This window comes from Takifugu rubripes, chromosome 14 (assembly GCF_901000725.2).
Source record: "Takifugu rubripes chromosome 14, fTakRub1.2, whole genome shotgun sequence".
NCBI classification, from domain to species: domain Eukaryota; kingdom Metazoa; phylum Chordata; class Actinopteri; order Tetraodontiformes; family Tetraodontidae; genus Takifugu; species Takifugu rubripes.
Genome location: NC_042298.1, coordinates 10,633,921 through 10,652,506, shown reverse-complemented (window position 1 = coordinate 10,652,506; position 18,586 = coordinate 10,633,921). Strand labels below are relative to the sequence as shown.

The 18,586-nt window shown below is 42.0% G+C and overlaps 4 protein-coding genes across 5 annotated transcripts; 1 reads left to right on the top strand and 3 right to left on the bottom strand.

Moving 5' to 3' along the window:
- Positions 1-39: 39 nt before the first annotated feature.
- Positions 40-7,785, bottom strand: cul4b (cullin 4B). Its single transcript, XM_003970551.3, has 20 exons — positions 6,888-7,785; positions 6,257-6,372; positions 6,077-6,180; positions 5,920-5,989; positions 5,734-5,807; positions 5,491-5,653; positions 5,306-5,395; positions 5,051-5,133; positions 4,625-4,692; positions 4,429-4,547; positions 4,063-4,255; positions 3,868-3,972; positions 3,684-3,794; positions 3,503-3,588; positions 3,286-3,393; positions 3,074-3,187; positions 2,890-2,995; positions 2,637-2,809; positions 2,403-2,555; positions 40-1,589 (listed from the first exon to the last, which is right to left on the bottom strand). The coding sequence occupies exons 1-20, from the start codon at positions 7,342-7,344 to the stop codon at positions 1,494-1,496; spliced, it is 2,589 nt and encodes an 862-aa protein (XP_003970600.1). The 5' UTR covers positions 7,345-7,785; the 3' UTR covers positions 40-1,493.
- A 301-nt stretch (positions 7,786-8,086) lies between these two features.
- Positions 8,087-9,512, top strand: mcts1 (MCTS1 re-initiation and release factor). Its single transcript, XM_003970550.3, has 6 exons — positions 8,087-8,279; positions 8,484-8,636; positions 8,722-8,819; positions 8,902-9,035; positions 9,149-9,216; positions 9,293-9,512. Exons 1-6 carry the CDS (start codon positions 8,269-8,271, stop codon positions 9,372-9,374), a joined length of 546 nt encoding a protein of 181 aa, XP_003970599.1. The 5' UTR covers positions 8,087-8,268; the 3' UTR covers positions 9,375-9,512.
- Positions 9,513-10,320: 808 nt separating this feature from the next.
- On the bottom strand, positions 10,321-12,301 carry c1galt1c1 (C1GALT1-specific chaperone 1). The gene is made up of 2 exons (XM_003970549.3): positions 12,074-12,301; positions 10,321-11,427 (listed from the first exon to the last, which is right to left on the bottom strand). Exon 2 carries the CDS (start codon positions 11,424-11,426, stop codon positions 10,473-10,475), a length of 954 nt encoding a protein of 317 aa, XP_003970598.1. The 5' UTR covers position 11,427; positions 12,074-12,301; the 3' UTR covers positions 10,321-10,472.
- Positions 12,302-15,069: 2,768 nt separating this feature from the next.
- clic2 (chloride intracellular channel 2) lies at positions 15,070-18,507 on the bottom strand. Of its 2 annotated transcripts, XR_003890737.1 has the most exons (7): positions 18,289-18,507; positions 17,309-17,418; positions 16,738-16,863; positions 16,532-16,632; positions 16,129-16,310; positions 15,647-15,923; positions 15,070-15,607 (listed from the first exon to the last, which is right to left on the bottom strand). XR_003890737.1 is itself a non-coding variant. In XM_003970548.3 (6 exons), the coding sequence occupies exons 1-6, from the start codon at positions 18,340-18,342 to the stop codon at positions 15,762-15,764; spliced, it is 735 nt and encodes a 244-aa protein (XP_003970597.1). In that variant the 5' UTR covers positions 18,343-18,507; the 3' UTR covers positions 15,070-15,761. The 2 variants fall into 2 exon arrangements, 1 of the variants encoding a protein (XP_003970597.1); XM_003970548.3 differs by having other exon boundaries at positions 15,070-15,923.
- Positions 18,508-18,586: the final 79 nt, after the last annotated feature.

Sequence of the window (18,586 nt, the reverse complement as noted above, 5' to 3'; positions counted from 1 at the left end):
AATGTGTCGTGGCAGACGATTCAATAACAGGAAAAACGATTCCAACAGTTGTTTTTAATCTTGAACAATAAATCTAACAGACGTGTCCAAACGAGAGCATCAATAATAAAACACATTTTCCTCAAGTTGAGGCAGTCCACTCTTTAAACCGATACTTTTCAGCAAGGCCGAGCCCCACAGGGAAGACGTTCAAAAAATGATAATAAGAAAAGGTGTGAGTATGTAACCTCAAAGTTTGCACTTGTTGAATCTCTAAGAATTAACAAATAAAACAAACTGAGAGGCGCTTGTATTTAAAGATGCTTTCCTCTCCAACCAAACATCTGGAAAATTACCTTTTTAAAAAAATATCAGTTCATTCTGTGTTTTCAGACTTGATTTTAGGTTTTAGAAATACTTTTAAGTCTACAATTTAGGAATTACAGTTGAATTTACACCAACAGTTCCACAGTGGGGTGTGGATGGCTTCCTTTATACTTTAAATAAGGGGAAGCAGGTAAAAAAAAAAGTGGATTTGACTTTAGTTAGCGTTTTCTGTCTGGCTGCAGACTGCAAACACTGAGCTGGATTAGAAACAGTACCAGCGTAATTCAAGGAGTCCAAAATTTGGCATAAAAACAAATTTATGCAAGGAATAATAAAGCTGTGTGAAGTTCAAGTTATCCATTGGTAACTTATAAACAAATGGGAAAAAAAAAGGGAAAACCTTCCCAACATCTGGACAATTATAGACTCGGGTGGGGGATTATTCTCAAAGTTTAGTTAAAGGAAAGCTCTTCGTGGTGTAGACGAAGGACAAAAACAAATGTCATCGCCAGGTAATTATGGCTGTCTGCTTATGGCCTCACGAACTATGTACAAAAACAACGAATGAAAACCTTGTTAGTATTTGGAGATACCCTATATTAAAATAAGTGCTGCTTTTTGGCACAGGCTCTGCTCTGGGTGAGTGTTGTGTGTGTTCATGTTCACAGCAGCATCAGAGGCACATATCCCCCCAGAATGTGGCGTCCCGACTAGTGTGATACGATTCAACAATCCCAAATTATAAAGCGTGGTATATTTGGAGCGCCGCTTGTTTGTGATACCGAGGGAAGAAAAGGAAAAAAACAACAACAATGTGACATAAGAAAAAGCAGACAAATTCAAACTGGACAAAAAGAATCTAAGTTTGTAAATAAATATTTTTCCTCTCCATAAAAAAAAGCAAAAGCAAAAGGAACATCAGCGTGTCTTCCGTCTCTGTCCAAAGTCCAACTCTCTCAGAGGCACTGAGACATGGACAATATTGTCATTTTAATGGGCATGCAGTCCACAGGATCACGAGACCCCAGACAAAAATCCCACAGAGCACTTTCCATTCACATGTCGGTGGCTAGACGGGAGATGGTGGTGAACGTCCACTGGAGCGAAAGGTTTCGGGACTGATCGCCACAGCCTGACTGGACCGTCCGTCTGTCATTCTCCATTTTACAAAAAAAAAAAAAAATTAATTAAGCCACGTAGTTGTACTGGTTGGAGTTCTCTTTGTCTCGCTCCATATAGTCCCTGTCAATAAGAGACTCTATTCTTTTCTTCAGGTCGGCAGGCTGGAGTGAAAAAAAGGAGGAAAGGTTAATATGCAGAGATTTTTGTGTGTTTTTAAACTCCGTGACGTCATACAGAAAAATGCTGATTTGAGGAAGTCGTGGATTTCCCCAGATTAACCTACTGTACAAAAAGCTCTTTAGAATTTAACTGATTTAAATGACCTTAAACTCTGAGTCCGGTGTCAGGTATCAGTGGTAATAAGTTGGTAATAATTCAAAAATTAACTTAGTTCTTGAACACTTTTAAGGTGTGTAATTGTAAAATTACAGAAGAATATTTAAGATTATTCCGAAAATGGTAAATTTCAAATCTTGGCCTCAGTTACCTTCAGAGTGTGAACTATTTAAAGAGCCCAAAATAAATCTCACAGTATAACTGAATCAGAGTGTGATTGAAAGAAAAATGATAATCAATCATGTGCTTGATTTCCTTATGCTAAATCAAGTCAGATGACAAGTTTTCACTTCCTGCTTGTTCACACACAAGGGCAGAAGTTCAGGGGAATTCTGCAACGTCATCAGCCGTGAACGCATCTCGCACTGCGCAGCGACGTCCAGCAGGCGGCGCCACTTCGATTCAATCGTGACCTCAACCCACTCATTTTAAGAGCGGAGCAGCTAAACATACATCAGTGTGGAAATAGACCATTTGTAGTGGAAAAAAAGATTCATAATGTGGGAGGAGCATAAAAAATGATGCTTTTACTCGCTTTATGTCCATCATAAAGTCATAAGACAAATCTGAATGATTGTAAAATGGTTTCAATGAATTTGGTATATAGGAAAAATGAAAACTTAAACGAAATTGATCACCTTGACAGGAAACTTGAGCTGGTTGTACACTTCAGACATCAAAAGATTATGGCTCAGAGTCTTCCTCATCTTCATGATTCGTACGATGGCGGCATCGATCTGATACTGACGGTCCTGAAAGACTCGTTCTGTGGTGCTGGCTTGCTCCTCCACCTAAAGAAAAAAGGATAAAAATCATTATTAAATACAGTCACCAATAACCCCTCAGGTGGGCTGCGAGGTAACAGTTTTCACCGTTTCTTTCATCTGGATCTGGTTGATCTTGATCCGGAAAAGCTTGTGTTTGAAGTCGTCGTTGCAAGAAAACTTGTCTCCATCCTCCACGTCTTTGCTCTTTGGAATTTTGGTGAGTACGCGCGCTTTCCCACAAGCGAGCGACTGGAGAGTCCGACGCAGTTCGCTGTCCTCTAAAGCACCAAAAACACGGTTCGAATCAGCGCTGCTGCATAACAAACCCTGTAAAGTTGTTGGGTGAGGTGACACCGACCGATCCCTGTTGCCAGTTTGATCTCCTCCAGGGTGAACTCTTCCCCTTCGTTAAACATCAGCAGCACCAACGTCTGGAAAAGAGACACCTGCAGCTCCTTTTTGCCCTTTTTCAAAGTGGGGAAAAGATCATTTTATTGAATTGACTGAATAAACACGGAGCAGAGTCAGGAACAGTTGTCTACCTCTTTAAACTCGGCTTTCAGAACACAATGGCCAAGGGTCGACTGCCACTGAAGCTTCCTGCCGCTGTGTTTGCCCAGGTAAAATGTCTTGAAGATCTCCTGCAGTCGCACCATCTGGACAATGATACGTTTTGTTTTTTTTTTACTTTATTGCACGGTGAATAATAACATGGCCATATTCTTTCAGGCGTCAATATTAGCTTAGCGCTAACCTCAGGAGGCAGGTGCACCTCCATGGGGACATATGTTGGCCAGTAGCCCATAGTGAGGATGTTCACTGTCAGCTCGATGTTGCCAGGAATGTTTTGGCACTGCATGTACTGCGGACACAAATTTACCACCGCATCACTGCCAAATTCTGCTCCATTTTTGTTGCAATGTTAATTCAGACCTTTTGCATATTCTCTGAGCCCAGGTAATTGGTCTCACCTGTTTGAACTGCACCATTATGTCTTTGGAAAGCTCCATGTCCTTAAACATGCCTTCCAGTTTGCTGGTGAACGCAGCTCCACATTCTGAAGAAAAATCACAAGTGAGGGGGGGGGGGTTCAGGTTAATTTGTCTCACCAAATCTGTTTTCATGTGTCGAGGGCTGATGGATTAAACGCACCATGCTTCAGCTTTGAGAGCATCGATTTCTCGGCGTCCACAGAAGCACTTTTTCCAACAAGCAACCTCTTGGCCAGATCCTTCTTGTAAAAGGCCTCGAAGACATCTTTTCCTGCATCACAAATATTCTGGTGAGAATAAAGTAAAAGCAGGGAAATCAAAAGAAGAGGTTGACTGCAGGTTACCATATATGAATCGAAAGATAATCATGATCTTATCCAGCATTTTCTCCAGCTCCTCATCTGTGGCCTCTTTGTTTCCTGCTCTAAGCTTTGAATCCACATGTTTTGCTGTAATCAAAAGTAAATTATTGTTAATTTATTCCCACAATATCATAACCAGCACGTTATAATGCAGAAAAAAAACTTTAAGGTAACGACCTATGAGCTCCGCTGGCTTATTCGGCCGTTTGTTAATGAACGTCTCGAACGCCTCCTTCATGGCATTGACGAACTTCTCATTTTTCATGAAGCAGATGTCGATGATGCAATCCACCTTGTCTTTAAAATCCAGCAACTCCTGCACCATCGTTTTGTCCTTTTCTGGATTGATTACAATTGTGCTTCCAAAAGCCTACAGAGGAAAAGAAACAAACAAAAAAAAACTTTAAAACAATAGTGACAGTAAAAACCTTGAGCAGGGCCAGGCTCCTAAAGATGGACCCTGCTGCTGATGGCCAGCTGGGTAAAGGGGGAGGCGGGGGGGAGGAGGGTAAGCCAGAAGGAAGAGAGGAACATGCCCATCACCTTTATATATTCTATCCAGTGTTGCAGCAACACTTGAACGCCGCTCCTCACTCGACTGAAGAGCTGATACAGAAGAGAGAGATCCAGAATTCTGTTCTCGTCCAGAAGATGAGTCAAACCTGAAGGTTGGGTTAAGGGCATCGATCAGACAGGAGTGAAAGCTCCACGCCAAGTGATAACGTGTACGTGTGCGTACCTTTCTGCAGAGTAGCTGTCAGATGTTCACCCAGCAACTGTTTCTCAACAGTGGCGATCAGAGGTTTTCTGGGGTTGAGAGGGTTTTTGGGAGGGAGAGGGAGAGAGGGAGAGGGAGAGGAGAGAGGGGGAGGGAGAGAGAGAGAGGGAGAGGGAGGGGGAGGGAGAGAGAGAGAGGGAGAGGAGAGAGGGGGAGGGAGAGGGAGGGAGAAGGGGAGAGAGGGGGGAGGGAGAGGGAGAGAGGGAGAGGAGAGAGGGGGAGAGAGAGGGAGTAGGGGAGAGAGAGAGGGGGAGGGAGAGAGAGAGGGAGAGAGGGAGGGAGAAGGGGAGAGAGAGGGAGAAGGGGAGAGAGGGGGGAGGGAGAGAGAGCTCATCTTACAAGTCAGATCCTGTGATGTCAACGTTCAAAAAGCCTCCAAACACTCACTGTGTGCTCTGGTCTAGATATGTGATGACCCTGTCAGCCTCCTCTTCCAAGCGCTTGTTGACATGATGGAGGTATTCTGGTACCTATGCAAAGTGAAGTTTGGGGGTTAATATTACTCAGGATGGAATACGACTTTAGGAAAGGCAGACAGCACATTAATCACACGAGGATAAAAATGAGTAAAAATGTTGCAATTTTTCAAAAATGTTCCTAAAGGGAGATAACGGAGCTGAGTCTGAGGGCAGCGTGAATCACCTCTCTCTCTTGCATCAGCCTCTGTCCCTCTGCTGCGTACAGGCGATTGGTTTCCTCCAAAAAGCGTTGCTCAAAAGACTCCTGATAGATCTGCACCAAGAGAAGAGTTTAACCGAAGCCACTTCCTAAAATCCAATAAAAGGACCCACACTTTTGAGTGTGATTGCCATCGAAAATGCCGCTACCTGCAGGTCAGAGAGCATGCTCAGCAGGCTCCTCAGCAAGCTGCGATCTATTGCTTCTCCGTTTCGCTCCCGCTCGATCAGCAAGAGAATCCCATCGATGGTTTTACTCTGGACCTTCACGTCACTGATGATGTAAAACCTGAAGAGCTCCAGACCCATGTCCCTGCAGAGCAGAACCAGGGGCTGAACCCAGAACTCGACCCCCAACTGTTGCTAGACCAGCTGACAGTAGTCATGACTCACCAGATTGACGGCAGCATCGAGTTTTGTAGAACATAGGTGCGATCCAAAAATAAAAAAATACTCCTTATCATTATCTGTGAAACCATAACACACCGTTAGAAATAAACACTGATGTTTATAGGGCGTGGAATCCCCTCCAGTAACGACCTGATCTGAGAGAGATGAGAACAAACTACTGAAACCTACCATTTGCCTGCAGTGGTCCTGCCAGCACTTGTCAATTTTCTTCAGGAACAGCACACTGTCAAGAGCGTCCGTATGAACAAAATTAAGGAAAAATTAGGATCAAATCATACAAAAGAACCACCTGAACCCAGTGAGAGGCAGAAAGCGTGAAGGATATTCTCTGAACTGATCGATCTGAGCCTTGATGTGGTCTTCACACACGGCCCTCAGCTGTTTGTAAAGCTTGGCGGATATCTTATGGGAGCAGAGGTTCTCCACAGCCTGAGGAGTAAAGCATGACATCAGACAGACTGGACATCGGTGAAGGCCTGAGCTTCCTCTAAGTGTGAGGTGATACCTGGTAGAGCTCTTCCAGATTGTACTTGATGGATGTGCTGTTCTGTATGGCCTCCACCGCCTCCTTCAGCTTCTGCCAGGTCTCTTGTGTGTAGTTCTCGGGCAATTTGGGTTTTTCTGGGAGCAGAAGCAGGAAACATACTAACATCACACAAGGTAATAAAAGTATCAATCATGTCATTTATGTAGCTTCTATATTTAGAACTAGCGACTTAATGACGGCCAAGCCCTGACAAATCAGGTGATTTCAGGGTGGCTTTTGATATGTTCGCCCTGTTTGTCTTGTTCTTTGACCCACTTCTGTTCACTGCGTCTTTTTGTTGTTTCTGTGCTGCCCAAACAGCTATTTTGCTGCCATGACAACAGCAACTAGAACTGTCATCTCATTAGAGCATCCAGTCTGTAAAGGGTGGGTTCTGTCTTCACGGCTCCCTCCCATGATATCTTAATACTAGCAGGTAAGATTATTCAGCTGTTTGGAGTTTAAAACATCTCTGCAGGTTTATTTGCAGGAAGGTTGAACAAAAATCTCCAGAAAGGACAAGAATTTTAGAGCAACTGGTTAGCATGGTGCTTGAAGTTTATATTTCTGTGAACTGGTGGATCACACCCTCCAGAGGTTCATGTGCTACCTTTGAAGTTCTTGATGACTAGTTTTTTGGCAGCACCGGGTTTACTGTTGGAGAAGGTGGCGGAGCCCGCGGTCTTCGTCAGTCCGTTCGCATGGTGTCCCACGCCGGCCGACAGGAAGGCGGCTTTGCTTTTGTTATTGGAGCAGGTAGCAGCGGCGGCAGCAGCATCCTCAGCCATTTTCACATCCAGTCCAATAAAATCCACCGAATCCTCGAACCTCAACTTCTTCTGGATGTGCAGCGGGGCGCCGGAGGTGGAAGACGACGACGAAGTCAGGCTCTTGGAGGGCGAAGGAGGGATGGGGTCAGCAGTGTCTTCCCTCTCGGAGCCGTTTATTTTCCGCTTCTTCGGAGATGTAATGTTACCACTGTCGCCTTTGACATCAGTAGACGCAGTTCTAGCCTCCTGGGTTGGCGGTGGTGGGGGATTAGGGGAAGATAAACCTGTTGGAAACATGAAAAACGCGAATACTATTTCTTAACAGCCAGTCTTCTGATCCCAAACTTCCAGGCTTGTCGGGAAGAGCTTCAGCGTGCCGGAGCTTTAAACCACCATAGGAAAACACCTTTACTCACTAATCCGTAATTTCAAACTCTTCTTGGATCTAACTAGCCTTGATTCTCTCTTGTTATTGCTGCCAGGAGAAGAAAGATGGTTGGCTATTGCTTCCTCTTCTGCCTTGCTTGTATGACTGCAGCGTGTTACCGCACTCCGCGTGTGTTTCAGGATTTTAAAAAATGAATGATGAAATCAAAATAGCAACGGGTATAATGATGGTCTAACTGAAGAAGGCAGGGTGATAAACTGAAAAACACGCTTTGGTAAACCGGGGAAACGCACACTCATAAAAGCGCGTCGGTGACCCCACCGGAAGTACTTTGTGCAAAGTACTTCTTCTTCTTTGAGTTTATATGGCGGTAGCAAACTATAAAAGCTCGTAGCCGCCATCCTGTGGTCGGTAGTGATGACTGCAACGGTGGCATATACGCATACCATATACTTGTCATAAATCCGTAAGATTAAGAATGGAGATGCATTTTTATGATACAAATCAGACAAGATTCGTGTAACCTATATTTCCCTCTGAAGAAATCGCATTTTTGACGTGTTTGAAAAGTGGTGCCTGAAATCAGTTTTTGTAATTTCGGTTTTCCACAAACAGAACAGAGTGAGCCGTCCTGTTTATTTTAATCAATCCCGATTTGCCGTTACCCGCGAGCAAGTGGCGTAAAGTGACGTAACCTGCGTTAGCGGCCCACCAGTGTGAAACAAGCGTGCAGTTATTGTTAGATTTCTTGATTAATGAGTTGCCTTTCTAAGTGTGCTAAGTGTACTTTACCATTCGTAGGACGGGAACCGCCGCAACAGTGATCAACAAGAATGTTTAAAAAGTGAGTTGTAATTTTTCCAGGTTGTCAGATTAGCTAACAGCTAACGCAACTTTAGCAATCATCCGAGTTTATTGAACTTATTTACGATTGGAGATAAGCAGACATTGGCTCCTATGTGTTTAGAATGTAATTGACGTTCCTCTTGAAAACGTCTTTTCGGTATTCTTTGGATGTGCACGTTTAATTAAATACAACTCATTTCAGATTTGACGAGAAGGAAAATGTGTCCAACTGTATTCAGTTGAAAACGTCAGTGATAAAAGGAATCAAAAATCAGCTATTGGACCAGTTTCCCGACATCGAGGCATGGCTCAACCACATAATGCCAAAAAAGGACCCTGTCAAAATAGTGAGATGGTATGACGCATTTTACACATTTGTTGTTTGTTTTATGGGGTGGGTTTTAGTTAACATTAATTGCTTTCATTTATTCCCCAATCAGCCACGAACACATTGAAATCCTGACTGTAAATGGAGAGCTGCTGTTTTTCAGACAGAGAGAAGGACCATTTTACCCCACCCTCAGATTGTTGCATAAATGTGAGTCCTTATATGTTGATGGAATTGTTTTATTTCTCTTGACCTAATTGAAATATATAAATATATCCTTTTACTTTTACAGATCCCTTTATTCTTCCGCACCAACAAGTAGACAAAGGGGCCATTAAATTTGTCTTAAGTGGAGCCAACATCATGTGCCCTGGGCTGACATCACCAGGTGCCAAACTATATCCAGCCGACGCCGACACAGTTGTTGTATCCTTGTTTTCTCTATGATCGCTGGTTCACATTATAGAATTTCCAGGTTTACAATCGTCACATTTTCCCACCTTTTTAATTGTACTTGAGTTTATCTTAACTGACTGCAGGCCATAATGGCAGAGGGCAAACAGCATGCACTTTGCGTTGGTGTTATGAAGATGTCCGCAGAAAGCATGTAAGTTTTTCGATTTTACCACAAAATGTGCAAATTAATGTCTTTGTGATGCTTGATCAAACTCTTTTGTTAACAGAGAAAAAGTCAACAAAGGAATTGGCATCGAGAATGTTCACTATCTCAATGACGGATTGTGGCACATGAAAACATATAAATGACATCAGCCCTTGAATGCAGACGCCAGGAAACTGAGGCATGAGTTGCCAGTCAACAGTTTACACCCATGGACTTAGTAGTTACCTGCTGGAGACTTGGAGTCAATCAAGATAATAAAACATCCCACTTTAAACCTGAAAGTTATTTGGTATTTTTTATTCAGTCACAGGGTTGTCAGTTACTGCATTTCTATTGAGTTTCTCCCAATGGACTCATTTTAAACAAAATCATAATAGAAAATAGTTAGAAGTCAACATTAAGAACAATTTTGTATGATATATAAATATTGACAGAAGGGCCGTCACCGATTCAGCCCGCTTCTCTGCACCTGGTGCCAAAGTAATTATATGCAAACCTGCAACAGTTAAAAGAACTATGATTAAAAAAAAAACCAATATATCTACCACTGTGACGGCCCGCCCATGTGTCTTGTTTATCCAGAGACTGGGTGGGTCGTCAGTGAGATTGGTGAGAAAGGGGCAGTTCTCCTTAGTCTCGCTCTGGCTGGGCTGCTGCCACCATACCTCATGGCCGTCTCATCATTTTAGTTTGGGTTTGAATCCTTATTTCAGCACTCTTTGGGTTTCTTAATAAATATATCCAGATAATTAGATCTTTCTGTGTGCTGATTCCCTCCTTTTGTTACAAGTTTGAGCCAAGTCGTAACAACCACCAAGAGCAAAAAACCCAAAACATGTTTGAAAGCATGGTCATTAGTGCCAGTAACAAGGGTATAAATAAGAAAAAAAAAAGTTTTGTCTTAGATATGTACACTAGCCAGTATCTTTACCACAAAAATAGCCCAAATCTTGAGTGATCAAACAGGTGCACCTCACAAACACATTGACAGCTTTGACCTCATTCCTGTTGATGACTTGAACAAAACCGATGCCTGGCCATCAGCCGGAGAAGGGATCCTTCAAAAGCTTTATGTTCACAATGGCCAAGTTTGTAGAGACAATTCCACCAGCTTTATTGTGAATATGAGATTTCAGGAAAAAAAAACATGTTTTCTTTTAACAATAAGTAACATTGAACCCAGTTTTGCCACCTGAAGCCAAAAATGCACATTGCTGTTTGCAGCTTGAAGACATCAGCATCTAGTCATTATCTGAACCCTTAGGAGGGTCAAATTTGATAATATCATGGAAATCATGGCCGTAGGGACGAAGTCTGTAAACGCCATACATCATGACTTGCATCTGATTGGGCGACATCCCGTTGAATGTGACCGCCATATCAGAGCAGCAGCCCTCCACTACGTTGGTGGGATTGGACTTCATGCTCTCCGTTATCAAGCTTTCAACATTCCTGATGTTGAACAAACCCTTCCCGTTTGCGTCTTCTCCGTTCTCTGCAAAGACGCCGGTGTATTTTAGACACACGGCTAACTGCTTGTCCTCGCTCACCTTCCACAGGGCTCGCCCTGTCTCTGGACACTTGTCTTCATCAGAGAAGACTTTCACCAGCCTACTGAGAGCTTCGTAGCTGAGAACAATCCCACTGTCATATGCCACATACTCCAGCTCTCCCGACTTCATGGCTTTGCCCAGGTAGAAGGGCTCGCTCGGATCCTTTGTGAGCAGCAGGTATTTGAGGTTCTCAATGATGACAAATGTGGTAGGTTGGGCTATAAAAAACCAGCGCAGGTCTCCAGCTCTCTCGTAAGCATGGTTCAGAGCTTTCCGTAACCTTGCCCAGTCATCTTTTTCTGCCAAGTCAACTGCCTCAAGAGCCTTGGAGGATTCAGAGGTGTAAAACACAGCCTTATCACAGTGTTTGCTCCATGTGTCCACAGCAGTAGCCCAATAAAGGAGATTCTTGGGCTGAACCATAATGATACACGAGACCCGAACTTGACTGGTCAACATCTGCATCTGACTGTCGGCGAGGTTTCCCAGCTCATCTTTACTGGGGGCCTTGATGTGATGATGATGATGGTCTTCTGTTCTGTGGTAAGTCCCAGGGCTGAAACTGCCTAAGAGGGACAGCAACAAGCAGAAGAGGCCACCAATGACCATCCCCTTCAGAAAAGACCCACCTTCAGCCAACATTCTGGCAGGAGACACGAGAAAGAAGGCATGAAATATGAATGCAATTACTTTTACTTTTTAGTATTAACAAAGTAAATTGCCGTCGGCGCCAACCTGCATGCAGAAATCAAAACATTTTTTAAGACTTAAGAGGAAAGTCACTGTTTTATTTGATGTGACAGTGAGCTTTGACCTCATTCTTGTTGATGACTTGAACAAAAGCGATGCCTGGCCATCAGCCGGAGAAGGGATCCTTCAAAAGCTTTATGTTCACAATGGCCAAGTTTGTAGAGACTCAAGAGGACTTAAGAGGAAAGTCACTGTTTTATTCGATGTGACAGTGAGTTGAACCTCATATTTACATACACTAAAACAACAAAACAGGAGTTCATTTTTGCTGGATAGAATTTTGATGCAGTCACTTGTTCTGAGCAGTAGGCCTACATACAGTAGTGGCAGTATTTCTCTTAACATATGTACGTGTCGTTCAATCCACACGAAATCATCAATTTCAGCCCCTTTTGTGTTTGTTCAAACATGCTAAACCAATGTTAGCTAACCCGTTAACGCCGCGAAATGATTCGCAAACCAATTCAAATTCAAAAAGTACAAAACTAATTGGAAGTTGTTAGTTCGCACCACAACACAAAACAGACCATTTACCGTACCTAGCTGGTTGAACGCTGCCCTGAAACGTGCCGCTTCCGTGTCCACCTGTGTTCCAGCTCCAGCTTCTCCTCCTGTCTGGCAGGATTACCGCCCTCAGCCAGGTTAATCAACAGCCTGGGTCATTACCTGCATGTTGATATATCCTGGCTCGGATACCCCCAATAAACACAAATCCCACAACACCAGCCACTTCCGGGTTCTCTTCTTCTACGGATGGGGAATTAGAACTACGGAGCGCAATGTCGCCCCCTGCTGTCATTTCCTGTCGTTTCCTCGAATCTGTTCAGCTATTTGATGTACTGTATATGAAGTCATGCTTTTAGTTTCGGTACTCCTTTAACTTCCCTTTTTTTTTTTTTTTTTTTTTTTTTTTTTTTTACAGATTTTGTTCCCCTTATGGCCCAATTTTAGCCTAAAATTTTACTACTTCATCTCTCTTTTGTGAGAAACGTGATTTTTCAGTACACAGACTTTTTTCTTTTGAGAATTAACCAGATCTAATATGAAAAATATATTGGAGGAGATAGTTGCAACTCTGTTGGTTTATTTGTGTCCTTCATCTGTAATGATCATCAGTAATCCCTGAGATGAGGTTTTATGTTTTCATGAATCACAAAGTTGGCACTAATCAAAACGCAAAGTAGTAGTTTTGCCATTTATTTCCTCTTAGAAGGTAAAGTTAAAGGTGAACTTGACAATAACATATCAAGTTTGCAAAGTTTTCTTTCATTTTATTAAATAATAAAAGCAATATATGTACCATAAAATAGATATAACAGAGTGATGATTTGTAGCTAATTCATTTCGTTAAGCATTGTTCTGAGCCTAAAAAAAGCAATACTCAGAAAATTGTAATTGTATCATTCATTATAAATATATAAACCAAATACCAGGAGAAACAAATCTTTGATTCCCTGAACTATTTAACTCTTATATTGAAATTCTAGCACTTAATCTAATACATAATTTATACTTGTAAAATGCAGTTAACACTAGTATAACAGTAGATATTTCTTTGCAGTTGTTGAACTTTGAGAAGTCCAGCTGAAATTCTGGCCTCTGAAAAGTAAGTCTGCTGTGAGTTAAAGTTGTCACCGAAGCCAAATGCATCAAATGTTGTTTCCAGAGGCAATTTCAGGGACACTGCAACAACCATATAAATCATCTGACATCACAGATTCACTCCCATCTGAACAGCACCAGTGGGAGACAAAGAACAGCAGCTGGAAGCAAAAACAAATTTAAAAAAAATCTACAAAATAAAGGAATCAGCTGATCTGAATACCTTTATACCACCTTTATACCAAATACAGACACAATATAGATTCATGTTTATACAGTGGAATTTTGAAACAAATCAGAAATATAAATATTATATATTATATTATTGTTACTGCTTAGTTATTAACAGGTTCACTTAAAAAAAAATAAAAGTCAAGTAATTAACAAAAATGAAATATAAACTATGACTAATGTATCCATGGTAATATTTAAATATATATGACACATGTACATTGTTAAAATGCAATTCACATATTATCTAAATTCATAGTTCAGTCTGACTTATATGACTTAAGAACTTCTCAGAAATTAAATTTATTTGATAAAAAAGGTCTAAGACACCCGATGTGACACCATTCCAGTGTGCTTTTGTTCATCTGAAACCTGGGGCACCGGGGATGATTGAGCAGCCGTCAGACAGAAATGTGTCAGACATAAAGCATCCCAGCCAGGCTGGACAGCTGCTGATTACTGCTGTCGAGCAAACATTTGTTAGGCCGGGCTGTACAAGCACAGATAGGCCCCGGCCTGAATTGACTGGGTCCCCTAAATGGTGTCTATGACGCCCGATCCATGGCGTCAAAACCATTAAAGTCCGAGACTGCGTGATAATAATGTATTGATCAGAGTGTGATGGATGGCACCTGAGGGTATATAAGTGAAGTCTTTCCTCAGCAGAGGTATCGCCAACATCAGGCCCAGTTAGGACGAAGGTACCATGCTGTCCCTCGCCGTGTTTTACCTCGTAGCTGTGATTTGCTCTGCAAAATGGACGCAGGCTCTACCTCTGTACCCTGATACCATCATGGAGACCGGCACAGGTACAGCTTTTTTTCAAAAAATAACATTTCATGAATTGGGGTAGCCGTTGTAACATAAATATAGTATAAAATGTTTTTATCTCTTCAGATTTGTATCACAAATTAATGTCAGAGGTGGAGGAGGGACCTGACGCCGCCGACGGGGGGCAGAGTCAGGTGAAGAACCTGTATCCTCTGCTGATGCAGCAAAATATGGGAAGAGACTCTTGGGATAAAGGTAGAGGAAATAAGAAATATTCAGATATTAGACAAACCCAACATGCACAGTTTGAGTTTGCCGTCTCTTTCCTAATTTTAAGGGTCAAAGGATTCATCACAACAAGACAAGTTTGGAATCATGGTGAGAGAATTTATCTCCTCTTACATCTATATTCCCAAATGATTATATAAGTAATGTCCTGATATTAATGGTAAACAGCAAAATAATCCAAAGGTGTTTGGTGTTGGTGTTTAAGGTTAAAGATCTCAGAGAAGCTGTTTTGAAGCTGGCAGCAGCTGACAAGCTTCGCTCTCAGGGGTTTCACAGGTCAGAGCAGAATTTACCCAAAACAAACAAAAGAGGTGAGTGACGTTTTCATCTAATTCACTGTATATGTTGGCTTTTCACCTTTGACCTTTCCCTTTCTGTATTTGTAAAGTGATGAGCTCAAAACCTTATTCAAATACGTCTTTGCAAAAAGTCCACATATTGTGTGTGATGTTTCTGTCTTTTTATATATCAATTTAAATGAAGTATTGGTGATGAAGCAAATGATAATATGAGCCCATTAAAAAGGCTAAGTTTGTAATGACAGGTTTAGTAAATAAATCTTTAATCTTAAAAAAACAAATGAATGGAGATGAGTCTCACAAATTCAATGTCTGTATAACTTAAAAAAGTGGGAATGACGATATTTAGATTCAAACAGCTCTAATCAGATGTTTATTCTCTCATACAGCGTGTTTTTGGAAGTACTGCGTCACCAACTAGACTCTAGAGGTCAACAACACCATCTGGTTGGACAACACCACACAAAATGTTTACCGTCTTGAAAAAGAACCTCACAAAATCTATTTTTTAACCCACAAATTGTCTTTTTTTTGACTGGAAAATAAACTTGAATATCACAAACATCAACCTTCTGCTCTCTTTTTGGTCATGAAAACTTTCATGGGGGATTATTCATGACATGTGACTAAATAAAGAGGATTAAAACAGGATTTGTTTTGACTATTTTTCAAACGTTTTGTTGAACTGGACAGATTTTTAACTGTCCAAAACAGTCAGAAATGTGACACAATGGATATGATGCCATTTATTAGCGTTATTGACACAATTCATACATACTATTGACATTACATGGATTCTATTTTGTGTTTTTTGATGTAGAAAAGAAATTTGGGGTTAAGATTTGGCTGCTGCTTACTCTAACATGGACACGCACAATTTAACAAGGGAGATGGGATCATGAGAAATGCATGACCTTTTAAAAAATATTTACACTATAAACAAAAACAGTCAATTGCACGTATCCGACACGTATCCGACACGAATCATCTCGCGCAGCTCACAGATGTAACCGATTTAACTTGCACCGAATGGAGGTTATTTCCTTATGCTGGCCACGCTTAAGTACGCCTTCTCGATTTCAATGTCGGCCGGACACGTCTGACTGAACTCGTCTCTCCCGTCAGCGTTTTCCAGGTATCTCCACACGCCTGTGAAATGTGCAGGGATCTCAAAGTTGCAGTACTTTTTGGCAGCAACCTGGAAGAAAAGAAGAATTAAATGATAATAATATGACAGGAAAATCAGACATGAAATTGCAGTTTACAATGTGAGCAGGAGGCCAACTTCTAAGACTGATAAACTATGACTTTTTACATTATAAATTATATTCTTGCAGTATAAAACAAGTAGTATTTTTAGCTTTAGCATTAGCCTGAGTATGACTAATTACACCCTATCTCACCCTGATGACGTGCAGTTTTGGCAGCAGGTTGCAGTCGGCTAAAGTGAGGCGGTCGCCGTCCAGGAACTTCCTTTTGGAGACGCTGATGGTTTCAGTGGAGTTGTGGTCAATCTCTTCGGGAAGGGGAGAGTTCAAGTAGTCGTCCAGCCTTTTAAACTCCCGCAGCAAATTTTTCTCCTGAACTAAATAATTGGAAAACTTAAAAACAATTTTCTTTGCTTTATTTTGTATGTTTTGGTTTATTTTATTAAGACGAGACTTCCTGGGGTCTAGACTCATAAAACTCATGACATAAAACGAAAAAAGGAATACGCAACGCAATACGCAAGTGAGAGCAGAACAATGCTGCTGTGTACCAATGATGTCACTGCTGTAAATGATAGAAACAGCCTCCCAAACTTACTGGCATTATTTGGACTGTTCTTGATGAACGCAGAGAACTTTGCAAAAATGTCGGCTCCCACATCAAAGGACTCTTTGTTCAGTGGGCTGAGATGAGGATACCTGCACCAAAGACAGGAGAAAGCAGAGGCCTGGGAGTGAAAAGGCCGGTTCCTAAGAATAAACCACCACAATGCTCTTTATCAACAGTCTGATTCACAACAGTACCTGGGAGGAGCCAGCGCCTGTTCCAGAAACTCCTCGATTTTGATGAAGTCTGTTTTTAGCGCGCCGTTGTAGAGGAGGAAAGGAGGGTTGGTGCCGGGGGCGAGGTCCTTGAGCTCTGCTGGCTTCCTGGAGACACCGGAGAAGGATGGAATTGAGGAAACAGAACTTTTATTACATTTAACAAAGGTGAGTAAAAAAGCTGATTCTGCATGAATGAGTTCCACATTCAGTGTTCATTCCAAGCAGTTGTGGGCACGGCCACAGACCAGTACACCTTGTGGGTCATTATCAGCCTCTTTTTAAAGTTTGCTGATCTGGTTTGGCCTCCAGTAATGATCCTGAGAAACACATTATAAGAAGGTGTTTGTGTGACAGCCACACAGAGCTCTTTGTGCACGTTCCCCTCATGACCTGAGCAACCAACACACCTTTTGATAATTGTGAACTGGTTTGGATTAGTGAAGGGAACCTCTCATTTTCTCTTTCAATTTGCCTCTTAAAAGAGTTCTATGTGAAACTCCCCAAGCCCAGATGGTCAGGAAGTGTTGCTGCCCGAGGAAGGGGGGCTTACTTCCTCATGTCGACTGTAGTCACTGTGAACTTCACTCCTTTCAGCCACAAAACCATGAAGAGCCTCTGGCAGAAAGGGCAGTTTCCAACATTCTCGCCATCATGTCCAGCCTGAAGATTAAAAAAAAGAAAAGATCTTAGCAATCACAAAAATAAGATTGTGATTGCGTAAACCTGCTGCTCGAGCCTGGTCAATACATCCAACATTTCTTCATCCCTGCTTTAGCTGATAAACAGTTTGGAGTGTCTCTCATGGGGCCAACTCACGTGGAAGTAAAAAGCAGTTGTTTTTGCAAAAAATAATATTTTGCTTTTTATTTCTGCAAAATAACTGTGAAGCTCCAGCTGAGCTTCACTTTAGTTAATGTGAAGCTTCTAGAGCACATTTCAACAGTTTAGATCTTCTACAGGCGAACCAAACATGGCAAAACATGTTGAATAGTGTGTTTTCTTTTGTCAAGCTAAGGTGTATTTTATAGCCTTCTATATGTCCTGACAAGGGTTTGTCATGAAACTTGTGTTTCTGACCAGATCCCATCACATCTGCATTTCCCAGATCTGAAAGATTTCCAACTCTGCAGATAAAATTAATTTGTTTTTCACATGTTGATATGAGCATGTGTAAGTGGGCGTGTCCGGATTGGGCCTGGGGCCAGTCGCTCAGCGTGGTCCTTGCTCCATCTGGGTGTGTGATGATAAGACTAGACTCTGTGTGTGTGTGTGTGTGTGTGTGTGTGTGTGTGTGTGTGTGCGGACAGGGTCGGCTGATAAAAACTGTCATGTGATCTGCCACAGGCATACAAATACTTAAGCATCTGAAGCACGAGAGGGCACCCTCCAAAATAACGAGGGTGGTCCTTTGATTGATGCTGTCCGTGAAGCAAAATACTGCAGTGAGTCCGTATGCTCTCTTTTAAAAGTGATCATTTAAAACAAGCACATTAGATCACCATTATCTCTGACGAACGTATTCAGACTCACCTTAATGAAGAGCTCGATGTGCGGCTCCCTATCAGAGTTCTGCCGATGTGCCATGCTGTCCCGGAAAAAAATGTTTTGAATTAGTTTTCCAAATGGAATATATATATAAAAACACTTCAAGCTAGAGCTTCTCTCTGTTGTTAGAACCCAACACTCCAATCCTACACCTGAGGTGTGTTATGTCTGAATGATCTTCGGAGGCTCTGAATCTTGCACTTGATGAGCCAGAGTAGAGGGAGGATCTGCTGCAGAAAGGGGCGGGGTACAGTCTCTTATATATCAGAGGCCAAAGGAAGGC